The sequence below is a fragment of the Loxodonta africana genome, chromosome 3, assembly GCF_030014295.1.
Source record: "Loxodonta africana isolate mLoxAfr1 chromosome 3, mLoxAfr1.hap2, whole genome shotgun sequence".
In the NCBI taxonomy this organism is placed as follows: Eukaryota; Metazoa; Chordata; class Mammalia; order Proboscidea; family Elephantidae; genus Loxodonta; species Loxodonta africana.
The window spans coordinates 85946469-85961653 of NC_087344.1; the positions used below are offsets into that span (position 1 = coordinate 85946469).

Below are 15185 nucleotides of genomic sequence, written 5' to 3' on the forward strand. Positions count from 1 at the left end.
AGACGATGTTTTCCACCTTATATTTCAATTACTATCTTCCTCCCTCCCCCAGCTATCTTAATTAAAGCTAACAAAACTTACCCAACTTGATATCCTCCTTATAAAAAAGCCATAAAATTTATCAATTATATATCATGTGCCAGGCATTTTGTATATATTCTCTCATTTAATCTTTACAACAGCTTTATGTGGTAATAACAATTATATCCGTTTCACAGATGACAAAACTTAGGCTAAGAGGTTAAATACCTTGCTCAAGGTTACATTATAAGTAGCAGAGAAAGAATTAGAACTCAGATTCATCTAATTCGAAAGCATATTCTCTCAATCACTGTCTAACACCAAAGCCTACTCTCTTACTCTGTTCATTAAAGATCAAATGGCAAACATTGAAACACAAAGTTAAAACCAAACCCACTGCCATCGGGTCGATTCCGACTCATAGTGACCCTATAGGACAGAGTAGAACTGCCCCATAGAGTTTCCAAGGAGCACCTGGCAGATTCAAACAGCTAATCTTTTGGTTAGCAGCCGTAGCACTTAACCATTATGCCACCAGGGTAGAAATGGAATTGTCTTGCCAAAAGTTTACAGAGGAAACTACTAATGAGGTGAAAGCTTTGTATTTTGAAAGGGCGGAGCTCTGGTGGCGCAGTAGTTAAGTGCTATGGTTGCTAACCAAAAAATCGGCAGTCTGAATCCAACAGTCACTCCTTGGAAACTCTATGGGGCAGTTCTACTCTGTCCTATAAGGTCACTATGAGTCAGAAATGACTCAATGGCAACAAGTTAGGTTTTTTTGGTCTTCCAACAACTACACTTGGAATATATGCTCTTTCCTTGTACATATGCTATCCTTCAGAAAAAAGTCAAAAAGGCAAAGAAGGACTTCTCTACTCATCCATTACAAGTGCACACTCCAATGTCGAGAGAACTATTGTGGAAGGACAGGCAAAATATTTCTAACAATTTACACAAGTGCGTAATGGCATGTTTCAAAAACAAGTCAATAAATGTGCCTTCTCATTTGGCCATTACAGGTTGTTAGATCTATAATAACTATGTTTCACCCTACATTTAAAAGAAAAAACTACAGCCTGATTCTGAAATACCAAATTCTTGCTAAACAAAATAAGAATCATCCCTTCAATAAATTCTATAACTATATTTTACCTTTGTTAGCTTAAGTTAGTTATCAACCTCAGCAAATTCACTCTAAATGGATAATGCAGTAAATTAACATTCCACTCCTCCCATGATAAGCCCAGGCTTACCATGTTTGGGCCCTCTGGGCCTTATATATTACTGACTCTTTGTCACAAAGAGGTCATTATTACTTGGTCACACTGCAAATGCATATGAGTAAGGCCTAGACATTATTACAGAACCTGTGGACAAGGTAGCAAGACAACCCCGGTGACTCAGTAAGAAGTTAGACCAGACTAGAATATTATATCCAGATATCCCAGTTTACAACAGGCAGTTTTCACCAACATAGAAGGTACTTAGTAAGTGTTTCTAGGCTTCCCTTGATCTGACAGCACCTGTATGGTCACCAAACTGAGCACCAATCCCTTAAGGAACTAGAGACACTCAAGAAACCACACTTACTAAACACCATTATCCCAATCTAAGGGAAACTCTGGTCACAGTTGCTAAAAATATATCCCTTAAACTTTTTGCAAGGAGCCCTGGGGGCACACTGGTTAAGCGCTAGGCTGCTAACTGAAAAGTCAGCAGTTCAAACCCACCACCACCAGGGGCTCTATGGGAGAAAAGACCTGGTGATCTGCTCCTGTAAAGATTACAGCTTAGAAAACCCTATGGGGCAGTTCTACTTTGTCCTACAGGGTCTCTATAAGTTGGAATTGACTCGATGGCACACAACAACAAACAATTTTTGTGGTAAACGTTAACTTCTATACAATTTATATAAGCCTCCAATCTAGTTTTCTATGGGACTTCTTTCATCCCATCTTTCAAGCAGCCTGATTTCTCTGAATTAAAAAAGGGATGGGGGATAAGTGGGCATAGTTCCTTAAAAAGTTAAACACAGTCTTATGATACCATCTAGCAATCATGTCCCTTGGTATTCACCTAAATGAACTGAAAACTCATGTCCACACAAAAACCTGTACACATATGTTTATAACAGCTTTATTAATAAGTCTGAAAACTTGGAAGCAATCAAGATGTCCTTCAATAGATGAATGGATAAACAAACTGTGGTATAGCCATACAATGGAATAGCATACAGCAATAAAAAGAAACAACCCCCAAAAAGGCGTGGAGGAATCTTAAATGTATATTGCTAAGTGAAAGCAGTCTAAAAAGTCTACACACTGTATGATTCCAACTATACGACATTTTGGAAAAGGCAAAACCATAGAGACAGTAAAAAGATCCGTGGTTGCCAAAGAAGGGCGGGGGGAGGGGAGATGAGTAGGTGGAGCACAAAAGATTTTTAGGATAGTAAAAATATTTTGTATCATACTGTAATTAATGATGGATACATGACATACATTTGTCAAAACAAAAAGAACTGTATAACACAAAGAGTGAGCCCTAATATAAACTACAGACTTCAGTTAATATATCAATACAATGCAGCAATATCCACCCATCAGCTGTAACACATGTACCACACTTAAGCAAAATTTTAATAAGGGAAACCATATGGGGTAGTGGCACCCTTGATGGTGCAAATGGTTTGCACCTGGCTACTAACCAAAAGGTTGGCAGTTAAAATTCACTTAGTGGCACCTAGAGAAAAAAGGCCTGGCGATCTACTTCCATAATATTACAGCCACTGAAAATTCTATGGAGCTCAGTTTTACTCTGACACACAAGCTGGAATTGACTGGATAGCAACAGGTCTGTTTTGTTTTGTTACAGAAGAGAGAAGGTATGAGAGAGCTCTCTCTACTTAATTTTCCTGTCAACCTAAAACTATTCTAAAAAACTGAAGAAAAAAAAAAAAAACCAAAACCAGTGCTGTTGAGTCAATTCCGACTCATAGTGACCCTATAGGACGGGGTAGAACTGCCCCATAGAGTTTCCAAGGAGCTCCTGGCAGATTCAAACTGCTGACCCTTTGGTTAGCAGCCGTAGCACCTAACCACTATGCCACCAGGGTTTCCATTCTAAAAGACTAGCCAATTAAAAAGAGAGAAAGAGAGGAAAGAAAGTAACAAAAGGCTAAGTAGTGTGATTTAAAAACAGGGCATGAAGTAAGAAAAATAACATCATATAGAAGCTTCTCATTCTCACATTTGTAAATATGCAACCAAACTGTTAAATATCTATAATAATGGCTTCGATTAAACTAAAGATTAACAAAAAAAGAAAGACCTATCTCCAAAATAGAAGGATAATGCTTGCCAAATGGCCATAAACAAAAAATAAATAAATAAGTTAAACAATTAAATACTGTAAATAAGTGATTTTAACCTGAGTGCGGCACTTCTTCGAACTTATGAGACATTCAGTAATCACTGAGGTTGTAGAAAATTCCATCTTTGGAGCAATTCCCTAAGGGGGGGAAAGAGGACACGATTAGACATTTCTATGTAACAAAAGATAATTATTAGTGATGAAATTATGAAGTAATGTAATAAACACTTGTCAAGGTTCAATTGCTTCATTTGTTAGTTTTACCTTCTTATTAAAGATAAAGGCAATATAGTAATGCTAAATGTTTACAAGAAACAGTTTTGTTACTGATGATTCAGTTACAGATGATTAATCATTATTTTATTTATTAAGAGGGTTTTGTTTCACGTTCAAGTATCTCCCCATCAAAATTAAAAAAAAAAATTAATCTATCATATAATATTATAGCCAAAAATATGAACATACTTAATAGATTTCAGTTCTTTTTACTTTCAAAACTTAAGACATATGTAACTATAAAATTAAATACTTTGGATAGTCTCACGTTTAACAAAAAAAAAAAAAAAAAGAAATCACAGTCTTGGTATGCAGTTCCTGAAAAGAGAAAATAAATGTTTACCAATTCCTCCAAAATTTTTTCCCTAATGTAGCTTATATTTAGTTCTATGAATGAATAAAGTTTCTACTTCTAGCAATACTTTAATCACTAGCTTGGACACTGTTTTTAGATAAGACAGACAAACAGAGAGGTCCTGGATGATGCAAACCGTTAACATATTCAGCTGCTAAACAAAAGCTTGGAGGTACGAGTCCACCCAGAGGCACCTTGGAAGAAAGTACAGGCAGATTGCTTCCAGAAAATCAGCCAGTGAAAATCCTATAGAGCACAGTTCTACTCTAATACACATGGAATCGCCATGATCTAAATCAGCTTGACAGCAACTGGTTTGGTTTTTGGTTGGAGAAAAACGGTAAAGTTCAAAGGGATGATCACAAAGTACCTGGGAAAATATTTGAAAGCACATTAAGCTGTGCATTCATCAAAACACTAAAGGTTATCATCTGTTTCCAGTGCAGCCTTACTCAAATATAGTGGAAGCTAGAAATTCACCAAAGGTGCCTACAATTGGCTTCTACAAACCCAGCCTTTAACCTACAAGTTTAAAACATCAAACATGTCACAGAAAAAACTAAACCTCTGAGCTGCCTAAAAACTAACTGAAAATCAATGTAATCCACCACATAAACAGAACAAAAGAATCACAATGATCGCCTCAATCAACAAAGAAAAGGCCATTTGATAAAGTTCAACACCCATTCCTGATAAAAACTCTCAATAAAATAGGAATAGAACGGAAATTTCTCAACATAATAAACGGCATCTAAACAAAACCAATGCCCAACATCATTCTCTACAGAGAGAAGCTGAAAGCACTCCCCCTGAGAAAGAGAACAAGACAAGGATGCCCTTTATCACCACTCCTATTTAACACTGTGCTGGAAGTCCTAGTTAGAGCAATAAGGCAAGAAAAAGAAATTAAGAGCATTCGAATTGGTAAGGAAAAAGTAAAATCCTCCCAATTCACAGATGATATGATTCTACACATAGAGAACCCTGAAAATTCCACAAGACAGTTACTGGAACTAATTCTGTAGAGTAGAATGATACAAGATAAACATACAAAAATCAGTTGGATTCCTATAAACCAACAAAGAGAATTCTGAAAAGGAAATCAAGAAAACAGTATCATTTATAATATACCCTAAAAAGATAAAATACTTAGGAATAAATCTAACCAGGGATGTAAAAGACCTGTACAAAGAAAACTACAAAACACTACTGCAAGAAATCAAGAGAGACCTACATAAATGGAAAAACATACCATGCTCATGGATAGGAAGATGTAACACTGTGAAAATGTCAATCCTACCCAAAGCGATCTACAGACACAATACAATCCTGATCTAAATACCAACAGCATTCTTTAATGAGATGGAAAAGCTAGTCACCAACATTACACGGAAAGGAAAGAGGCCCCGGATAAGCAAAGCATTACTGAAGAAAAAGAACAAAGCAGGAGGCTTCACACTGCCTGATCTCAGAATCTACTATACAGCCAAGGTAGTCAAAACCACCTGGTACTGGTACAATGACAGACACATAGACCAATGGAACAGATTCAAGAACCCAGATGTAAATCCATCTACCTATGGCCAGCTGATCTCTGACAAAGGACCAAAGTCCATTAAATTGGGAAAAAAACAATCTTTTTTAACAAATAGTGCTGGCAAAACTGGATGTTTCATTTGTACGATAATGAAACAGGACTCATATCTCATACTATAGATAAAAAATAACTCAAAATGGATCAAAGACCTAAATATAAAGCACAAAATGATAAAAACCATGGAAGAAAAAATAGGGACAACACTAAGGGCCCTAATATATGGCATAAATACAACACAAACCATAACTAACAATGCACAAACATCAGAAGATAAACTAGATAACTGGGAGCTCCTAAAAATTAAACACTTATGCTCATCAAAAGACTTCACCAAAAGAGTAAAAACAGAACCTACAGACAGGGTAAAAATATTTGGCTATGACACATCTGACAAGGGTCTAAGCTCTAAAATCTTTAGAATAACAACTCAACAACAAAAAGGCAAATAACCCAATTATAAAACGAACAACAGATGTGAACAGACACCTCGCCAAAGAAGGCATTCAGGTAGCTAACACACGCATGACGAAATGCTCATGATCACTGGCCATTAAACCGAAAAAACCAAACTCATTGTCGTAAAGTCAATTCTGACTCATAGAGACCTATAAGACAGAGTAGAACTGCCACATAGGGTTTCCATGGAGCACCTGGTGGATTGAAACTGCTGACCTTCTGGTTAGTAGCTGTAGCTCTTAACCACTATACCATGAGGGTTTCCCACCGGCCATCAGAGATATGCAAATCAAAACTACAATGAGATACCATCTCACTCTGACATTACTGGCACTAGTAAAAAAAAAAACAGAAAATAACAAATGTTGGAGAGGTTGAGGGGAGACTGGAATTCTTATGCAGTGTTGGTGGTAATGTAAAATGGTACAACTACTATGGAAAAAGATATGGTGCCTCCTTAAAAAGGTAGAAGTGGAAATACCATATGATCTAGCAATCTCCTAGGAATAAGTTTTAGAGAAATAAGAGCTGTCACACACACAGACATATGCATACCCATGTTCACTGGAGCAATTCACAATAGCAAAAAAATGGAAACAACTTAAGTACCCAGCAACAGGTGAATGAATAAACAAATTCTGGTACACATATATAACAGAATACTATGGAAAGATAAAGAACAATGATGAATCCGTGAAACATCTCACAACATGGATGAATCTGGAGGGCATTATGCTGAGTGAAATAAGTCATTCACAAAAGGACAAACATTGTATAAGACCACTATTATAAAAACTCAAGAAAAGGTTTACACACAGAAAAAAATCAACCTTTGGTGGTTACTAGGGAGGGGAGAGTATCATGTGTATCTCATTGGTGTTCAGTCTGTTAGACAAAAGCCACACCCTGTTCTATGTTGGGCTTTTGCTGAGACTGGCAAGGGACAATGCTCTTAAGCATTTTTAGAAATCCCCCTTTTCTTAATTAAATTATTTTCTGAAGCACTATCTTGGATCTTTCTGAGGTTATAACAAAGGTTTTACAGTCACCCCTGTGGTTTCACCTTCAGACCACAAGTTCCTGAAAGTGTCCTAGAATAATCTTTGCTTAAAAGCCATTTCTTAACTTTAGCATTGTTTGCCATCTGAGGAGGCTAGGAATCATCAGAAATGGCAATTCCAACCCCTTTTTGTTTAACAGTCTTTCCTTTTCTCTCTCCTCTCACATTTTGATCTAAGCAACAAGGAGAAACCACGCAGCCCTTCTAGCATTCTGTCTGAAAATCTCCTTAGCCACACCACCCATTTTATGGGGTACATTTTCTAACTTTCCACATTTTTGCAGGTAAGAATGTTACTAAATTTTCTGCCACTATACATAACAAGGATCCTCTTCTCCCCCAGTTTCCAATAACATCAACCTCATTTTCCTGCGAATGCCCATATGACAGTTTCTTCAAGGCTCTTTAAGCTTTCACAAATACTCTTTGAAAGATCTTCCAACTTCTACACTCTCCAGGAAGCTGTTTATGTGTTCACGCATGGCAGTTGGCTTCCTCCAGAGTGAGCGCTTCAAAAGCAAGAATAAGGTGGAAGCTACAACACTTTTAATGAACTGGTATCAAAAGTCTAACATATCACTTCACCACATAATATCTGCTAGAGTCACTACAGCCTACAGTGAAGAGGAGAATTAGGCTCTTCCTATTGACGTGAGGAATATCAAAGAATCTGTAGACCGTTTCCTAAATCACTACAGCCTGGACTACGACTTATCAGTTTACCCTTTTCAATATATTGCTGGTCACATAGTAAAAATTCAATTAATGTTTTACTCATTATTTTTTACTGAAATTTCAAAACCCATCTCAAATGTCAGCTCCTCTATGGATCTCACAATAAGATGTAATTTATTCATTCAATTAAATCCAGAGGCATTTAATAAGTACCATGCAAGGCACTGTTCTGAATTAGAGATTCACAGATGAGAAAGTCACAGGTTCTGTTTTTTATGGAGCGTGCAGTCTAAAGGAGGAGACATCATTATCATCATCAGTCACTGATGCCATCGTCTTCACTACCATCATCACATCATTAACACTTAGGTCCTTTCTATGTGCCAGGTACCGCTACAACCATTTACAAGGTTATGTCAGTCCACCCAATTCTTTGATATCATCCATGTTACAGCACTTTGTCCAAGGTTACTTAACTAGTAACCCATGCCAGAATTCAATCCCGGACGTGATTTGAATCCTTGCCAATGTGACAGAATCAAGAACCCATGTCTAGCCTAAGTAAAATTATTATTGAACAGCTTGGGACTCAGATGACTATGCAAAATCGGAAGAATTCTAAGGGTGGATTGTTCTCTGTCAGGGCAACAAATTCCTCAGTTCAGAAGCTCATCACACCAGGTAAGCTAATACCTTTACCTTTCTTGACTTCTAGTTACGCACACTTAAATAAACCGTTACACTTATAATAGCATTAAGTCTTTCACGTATTTGGGAAAGGCTTAAATAATACAAGCATGCAGAAGTGGTATTGATGTTAGTATACTCTAGCACTAAAAGAGACAAAATGATTGAGTATAGTTTAATGTTCATTTTCATAAATAAAGTTGGGATTCAAATATCCAGGTCTGCTGATTTTCTTCAATTTTAACTTTAACTGACAGTCAGTTTTAAGAAAGTAGATAAAGTTTTAAATGCAATAAGAAATAAACAAGAATATATGGTAGCATTATATCCATAAAAAATACATTCAGTCTCAGTCACTGAACAAATATATAATCTGCCATCATTATTTTCAAGGTCTTATGCAAGGTATCACACGGTCAAAGGCATTTTCTTTCAAAAGTCTTTTATTCCAAAACTAACTTCAAAAGGTAAGTTAGATGTGAGCAAATCAGAATGAAAACTTAAATCCTATTATTTACATATCTTTATAATTTTTTCTTTTATTAACAGCTTTATTGAGGTATAGTCAGTATATCATATCATAAAATTAACACATTTTAGGTGTACAGATTTTTGAGTGCTTGTAAACTTAGTTGTACAACCATCACCAAAATTCAATTTGAAAACACTTCCACTGCCAAATGACATTCCCTTGTGTACCCCGAGTAGTCAATCCTACCTCCACCCACAGGCAAACAGTGATCTACTTTCTCTATAGATTTCCCTTTTATAAATGGTATATCCCATTGTATAGACACATCACATTTTGTCTGTTCATTCACCAGTTGGTAAGAACCTGCATTCAATTTGTGCAGACATTTCTTTTAATTTTACTCACGCAGATACCAGAAATAAAATTGCCTGGTTACATGAAAACTGTTTAATTTTTAAGAAACTGCCAAACCATTTTTTTTAAAGTGGATATACCACTTTACATTCCCATTAGCAAAGGGTTTCAGTTTTTCCATATCCTTTTTCTCAATCCTTAGTATTGTCAGTCTTCTGGATTATAGCTTTTCTAGTGAGTGTGAACTCATTGTGTTTATAATTTGCATTTCTTTAATCAATAATAAGGTTGAGCATCTTTTCACATGTTTACTTGTGATTTGTGTATGTTTTCAGTAAAGTATCTATTCAAATTAATGGCCATATTATCTATTGAGTTGTAGGAGTTCTTTACATATTCTGGATACAAGTCCTTTATCAGATACATGATTTGTGAGTATTCTTCTCTCATTCTGTATTTTTTCATTTTCTTAATGGCCTGACTTTTGGAGCAAAAAAGTTGTTAATGTGGATGAAATCCATTACTGTTTTCCCCTATGGATTATGCTTTTGGGGTCATATCTTGGAATGTTTTCTAACCCAAGGTCACAGAGATTTCCTCATATGTTTGCTTACAGAAGCTTTACACTTTTAGCTCCTACATTACGTTTATGATCCACTTCAAGTAAATTTTTGGGCCTATGTAAGGTAAGAATCTAAGTTCTCTGTGTGTGTGTGTGTGTCTGTGTGTTCACACATATGGATATCCATTTGTCCCAGCACAACTGAGTTTACCCCATTTAATCACCTTGGCAATTTTCTCAAAAATCATTTGACCACAAATGTGAGGTTTTATATCTGGACTCGTATTTGTTCCATTGATCTATATGTCTATCCTTATGCCAATATCACAATGTCTTGATTACTGGAGCTTTATGGTAAGTCGTAAAATCTGGTAGTGTTATGTCCTTCAGCCTTGTTCTTTTCAAATTGTTTTGGCTATCTGAGGTCCTTTGCAGAAGGAGCCCTTGTGGCGCAGTTCTTAAGTGCTCACTGGCAGTTTGAATGCACCGGCTGGTCCATGGGAGAAAGATGTGGCAGTCTGCTTCTTTGACGATCACATCCTTGGAAACTCCATGGGGCAGTTCTACTCTGTCCTATAGGGTCGCTATGTCGGAATTGACTAGACAGCAATGGGTAGGTCTGCTGCATTTGCATAGAAACTTTCAAATTAACTTGTCAATTCATACAAAAACTTGCTCGGATTTTGATAGGGACCACTTTGAATCTACTAGATGAATTTTCAGAAAATGTCCACTTTAGGAATATTAAGTCATCCAATCTACAAACAGGGTATAGCTCTCCCTTGATTGAGGTCTTTAATTTCTCAGCAATGTTTTGCAGTTTTCAGTTTACATATCTTCTATTTCATTTGGTAAATGTATTCCTCAGTATTATTCTTTTTGATTCTGGTATAAATGGAATTTTCTTCCTTTGTAAATATTTCACTGCTAGGATATAGAAATAAAATTGATTTTTGTATACCCATCTTTGCAGTTGATTAATTACTTTTGTGTGTGGCCTTTCTAGCCATGGTCTTTAAACTTACAGCCAGGTGATTGTGTAATAAGGTAATTGTGGCCTACTGAGGGGACTGGTCAGTTTTGCCTTGAAAGAGAGCCAATTCCAGAGCAAAGAGGAGAGCCCACTATCACCAAAGGAGTGACCTGCAGCAGAGGCCTGCAGCAGAGACTCGCAGGAGATGGCACAGTAGGTTCCTGGCCCATGGAGAGAGAAAGCTGAGTGCCTTTGAGCAGAGACTGAAGGCTAGGGAGAAGCCTACACCTGACTCGCAAATTTGGGACTTGCCAGCCTCCACAACCACATGAGCCATTTCCTTCATATGCTTCATGAGTTCTGTGAGATGTTGCAGGGAATTAGGGAACCCAAAGACAGGAGAGGGAGTACTGAGGCAAGAGGGAGTAGCTGACGTTAAGAGATGATGGAGTGGTACTGCAGCTTGAAAAGTTAAGACATTTGGGATATCTTTAACCTCTGCCACATAGGAACCAGCTGTGTACTGATCCTCATAAAAGAAATTATTTATTTACTCTTATACCTTGCAACCTCACTAAACTTGCTAATCTATTTTTGTAGATTCCTTTCAATTTTCTACACACAAGATCATGTCGTCTGTGAATAAAGTTTTACTTCTTCCTATCTAGTCTGTGTTTCCAACTTTTGCGTTCCAATCACCAGTAATTATCAATGCATCCCGACTGCATGTTCAATCATTTTCAGACTCCAGCAGCTGATAAAAACCTTCTATTTCTTCATATTTGTCCTAGTGGTTGGTGCGTAAATTTGAATAATAATTGTATTAACTGGTCCTCCTTGTAGGCATATAGATGTTATCCTATCACTGACAGCATTGTACTTCAGGATAGATCTTCAAATGTTCTTTTTAACGATGAACGCAACACCATTCCTCTTCAAGTTGTCATTCCTGGCATAGTTGACTATATGATTGTCCAATTCAAAATGGGCAATACCAGTCCATTTCAGCTCACTAATGCCTCGGATATCAACGTTTATGTGTTCCATTTCATTTTTGAGGGTTTCCAATTTTCCTAGATTCATACTTCGTACATTCCAGGTTCCAATTATTAATGGATATTTGCAACTGTTTCTTCGCTTTTTGAGTTGTGCCACATCAGGAAATTAAGGTCCTGAAAGCTTTACCCCATTCACGTCATTAAGGTCGACTCTACTTTGAGAAGGCAGCTCTTCCCAGTTATCTTTTGAGTTCCTCCAACCTGGGGGGCTCATCTTCCAGCACTATATCAAACAATATTCTGCTGCTATTCATGAGGTTATCAGTGGCTAATGCTTTTCAGAAGTAGGCTGCCAGGTCCTTCTTCCTACTCTGGATGCTCAGCTGAAACCTGTTCTCCATGGGTGACCCTGCTGGTATCTGAATACCGGTGGCATAGCTTCCAGCATCACAGCAACATGCAAGACCCACAGTATGACAAACTGACAGACACATGGGGGAAACAAAGAAGAATTGTTGGAAAATATGGCCTTGGTGATAGAAACAATGCCAGAGATCAAATGATAGAATTTTGCAAGACCAATGACTTCTTCTTTGCAAATACCTTCTTTCACCAACATAAATGATGACTATACACATGGACCTCACCAGATCGAACACACAGGAATCAAATTGACTGCATCTGTGGAAAGAGACGATGGAAAAGCTCAATATCATCACTTAGAACAAGGCCAGGGACCGAATGTGGAACAGACCATCAACTGCTCATATGCAAGTTCAAGCTGAAACAGAAGGAAATCAGAGCAAGTCAATGAGAGCCAAAATATGAACGTGAGTATATCCCACCTGAATTTAGAGACCATCTCAAGAATAGATTTGATGCATTGAACACTAGTGACCAAAGGCCAGACAAGTTGTGGAACGACATCAAGGACATAATACACGAACAAAGCAAGAGGTCATTGAAAAGACAGGAAAGAAAGAAAACGCCAAGATGGATGTCAGAGGAGACTCTGAAACTTGCTCATGAAGGTCAAGCAGCTAAAGCAAAAGGAAGAAATGATGAAGTAAAAGAACTGAACAGAAGATTTCAAAGGGCAGCTCAAGAAGACAAAGTAAAGTATTATAATGACATCTGAAATGAGCTGGAGATAGAAAACCAAAAGGCGAGAACACTTAGCGTTTCTCAAGCTGAAAGACCTGAGGAAAAAATTCAAGCCTCAAGTTGCAATAGTGAAGGATTCCAAGGGTAAAATATTAAATGACACAGGAAGCATCAAAATAAGATGGAAGGAATACACAGAGTCATTATACCAAAAAGAATTAGTCGATGTTCAACCATTCAAGAGGTAGCATATGATCAGGAACCGATGGTACTGAAGGAAGAAGTCCAAGCTGCTCTGAAGGCATTGGTGAAAAACAAGGCTCCAGGAATTGATGGACTACCAATTGAGATGTTTCAACAAACAGATGCAGCGCTGGAGGTGTTCACTCGTCTATGCCATGAAATATGGAAGAGAGCTTCCTGGCCAACTGATTGGAAAAGACCCATATTTATGCCTATTCCCAAGAAAGGTGATCCAACCAAATGTGGAAATTATAGAACAATATCATTATATCACAAGCAAGCAGATTTTTGCTGAAGATCATTCAAAAATGGCTGCAGCAGTATGTCAACAGGGAATTGCCAGAAATTCAGGCTGGTTACAGAAGAGGACATGGAACCAGGGATATCATTGCTGATGTCAGATGGATCCTGGCTGAAAGCAGAGAATACCAGAAGGGTGTTTATCTGTGCTTTACTGACTATGCAAAGGTATTCAACTTTGTGCATCATAACAAATTATGGATAACATTGCGAAGAATGGGAATTCCAGAACACTTATTGTGCTCATGAGGAACCTTTACAAAGATCAAGAGGCAGTTGTACAGACAGAACAAGAGGATACTGATTGGTTTAAAGTCAGGAAAGGTGTGCATCAGGGTTGTATCCTTTCATCATACCTATTCAATCTGTATGCTGAACAAATAATCCGAGAAGCTGTACTATATGAAGAAGAATGAGGCATCAGGATTGGAGGAAGACTCATTAACAACCTGTGTTATGCAGATGACACAACCTTGCTTGCTGAAAGTGAAGAGGACTTGAAGCATTTACTAATAAAGATCAGAGACCACAGCCTTCACTATGGATTGTACCTCAACACAAAGGAAACAAAAATCCTCACAACTGGGCTGATAAGCAACATCATGATAAATGGAGAAAAGACTGAAGTTGTCAAGGATTTCATCTCACTTGGATCTACAACCAAGAGCCATGGAAGCAGCAGTCAAAAAATCACAAGATGCACTGTTGTTTGTTGTTGTTAGTGCCATCGAGTCAATTCCGACTCATAGCGACCCTATGCACAACAGAACAAAACACTGCCCGGTCCTGTGCCATCCTTACAATTGTTGTTATGCTTGAGCTCATTGTTGCAGCCACTGTGTCAATCCACCTCGTTGAGGGTCTTCCTCTTTTCCGCTGACCCTGTACTCTGCCAAGCATGATGTCCTTCTCCAGGGACTGATCCCTCCTGACAACATGTCCAATGTATGTAAGACGCAGTCTCATCATCGTTGCCTCTAAGGAGCATTCTGGCCGTACTTCTTCCAAGACAGATTTGTTCGTTCTTTTGGCAGTCCATGGTATATTCAATATTCTTCGCCAAGACCACAATTCAAAGGCGTCAACTCTTCTTGAGTCTTCCTTATTCATTGTCCAGCTTTCACATGCATATGATGTGATTGAAAATACCATGGCTTGGCTTGCATTGGGTAAATCTGCTGCAAAGGACCTCTTTAAAGTGTTGAAGACCAAAGATGTCACCTTAAAGACTAAGGTGCGCCTGACCCAATCCATAGCATTTTCAATCACATCATATGCATGTGAAAGCTGGACAATGAATAAGGAAGACCAAAGAAGAACTGCTGCCTTTGACTTGTGGTGTTGGTGAAGAATACTGAATACACCACAGACTGCCAAAAAAATGAACAATCTGTCTTGGAAGAAGTGCAACCAGAATGCTCCTTAGAGGCAAGGATGGCAAGACTACGTCTTACATACTTTGGAAATGCTGTCAGGAGGGATCAGTCCCTGGAGAAGGACATCATGCTTGGCAGAGTACAGGGTCAGCGGAAAAGAGGAAGACCCTCAACGAGGTGGACGGACACAGTGGGTGCAACAGTGAGCTCAAGCATAACAACAATTGTAAAGATGGCTCCAGACCGGGCAGTGTTTTGTTCTGTTGTGCATAGGGTCACTCTGAGTTGGAACCAATTCGATGGC

At 38.0% G+C, this 15185-nt stretch overlaps 1 protein-coding gene across 6 annotated transcripts in view; it reads right to left on the reverse strand.

The window, feature by feature from the left end:
* The window catches only part of SPATA6 (spermatogenesis associated 6), a 185892-nt gene that overhangs the window by 84769 nt on the left and 85938 nt on the right, over window positions 1-15185 (reverse strand). For all 6 annotated transcript variants that reach the window (XM_064281936.1, XM_064281934.1, XM_064281935.1 and 3 more), the window contains one exon: window positions 3451-3531. In XM_064281936.1, coding sequence (XP_064138006.1) covers window positions 3451-3531 — 81 coding nt within the window. The remainder of the gene's footprint in view (window positions 1-3450; window positions 3532-15185) is intronic.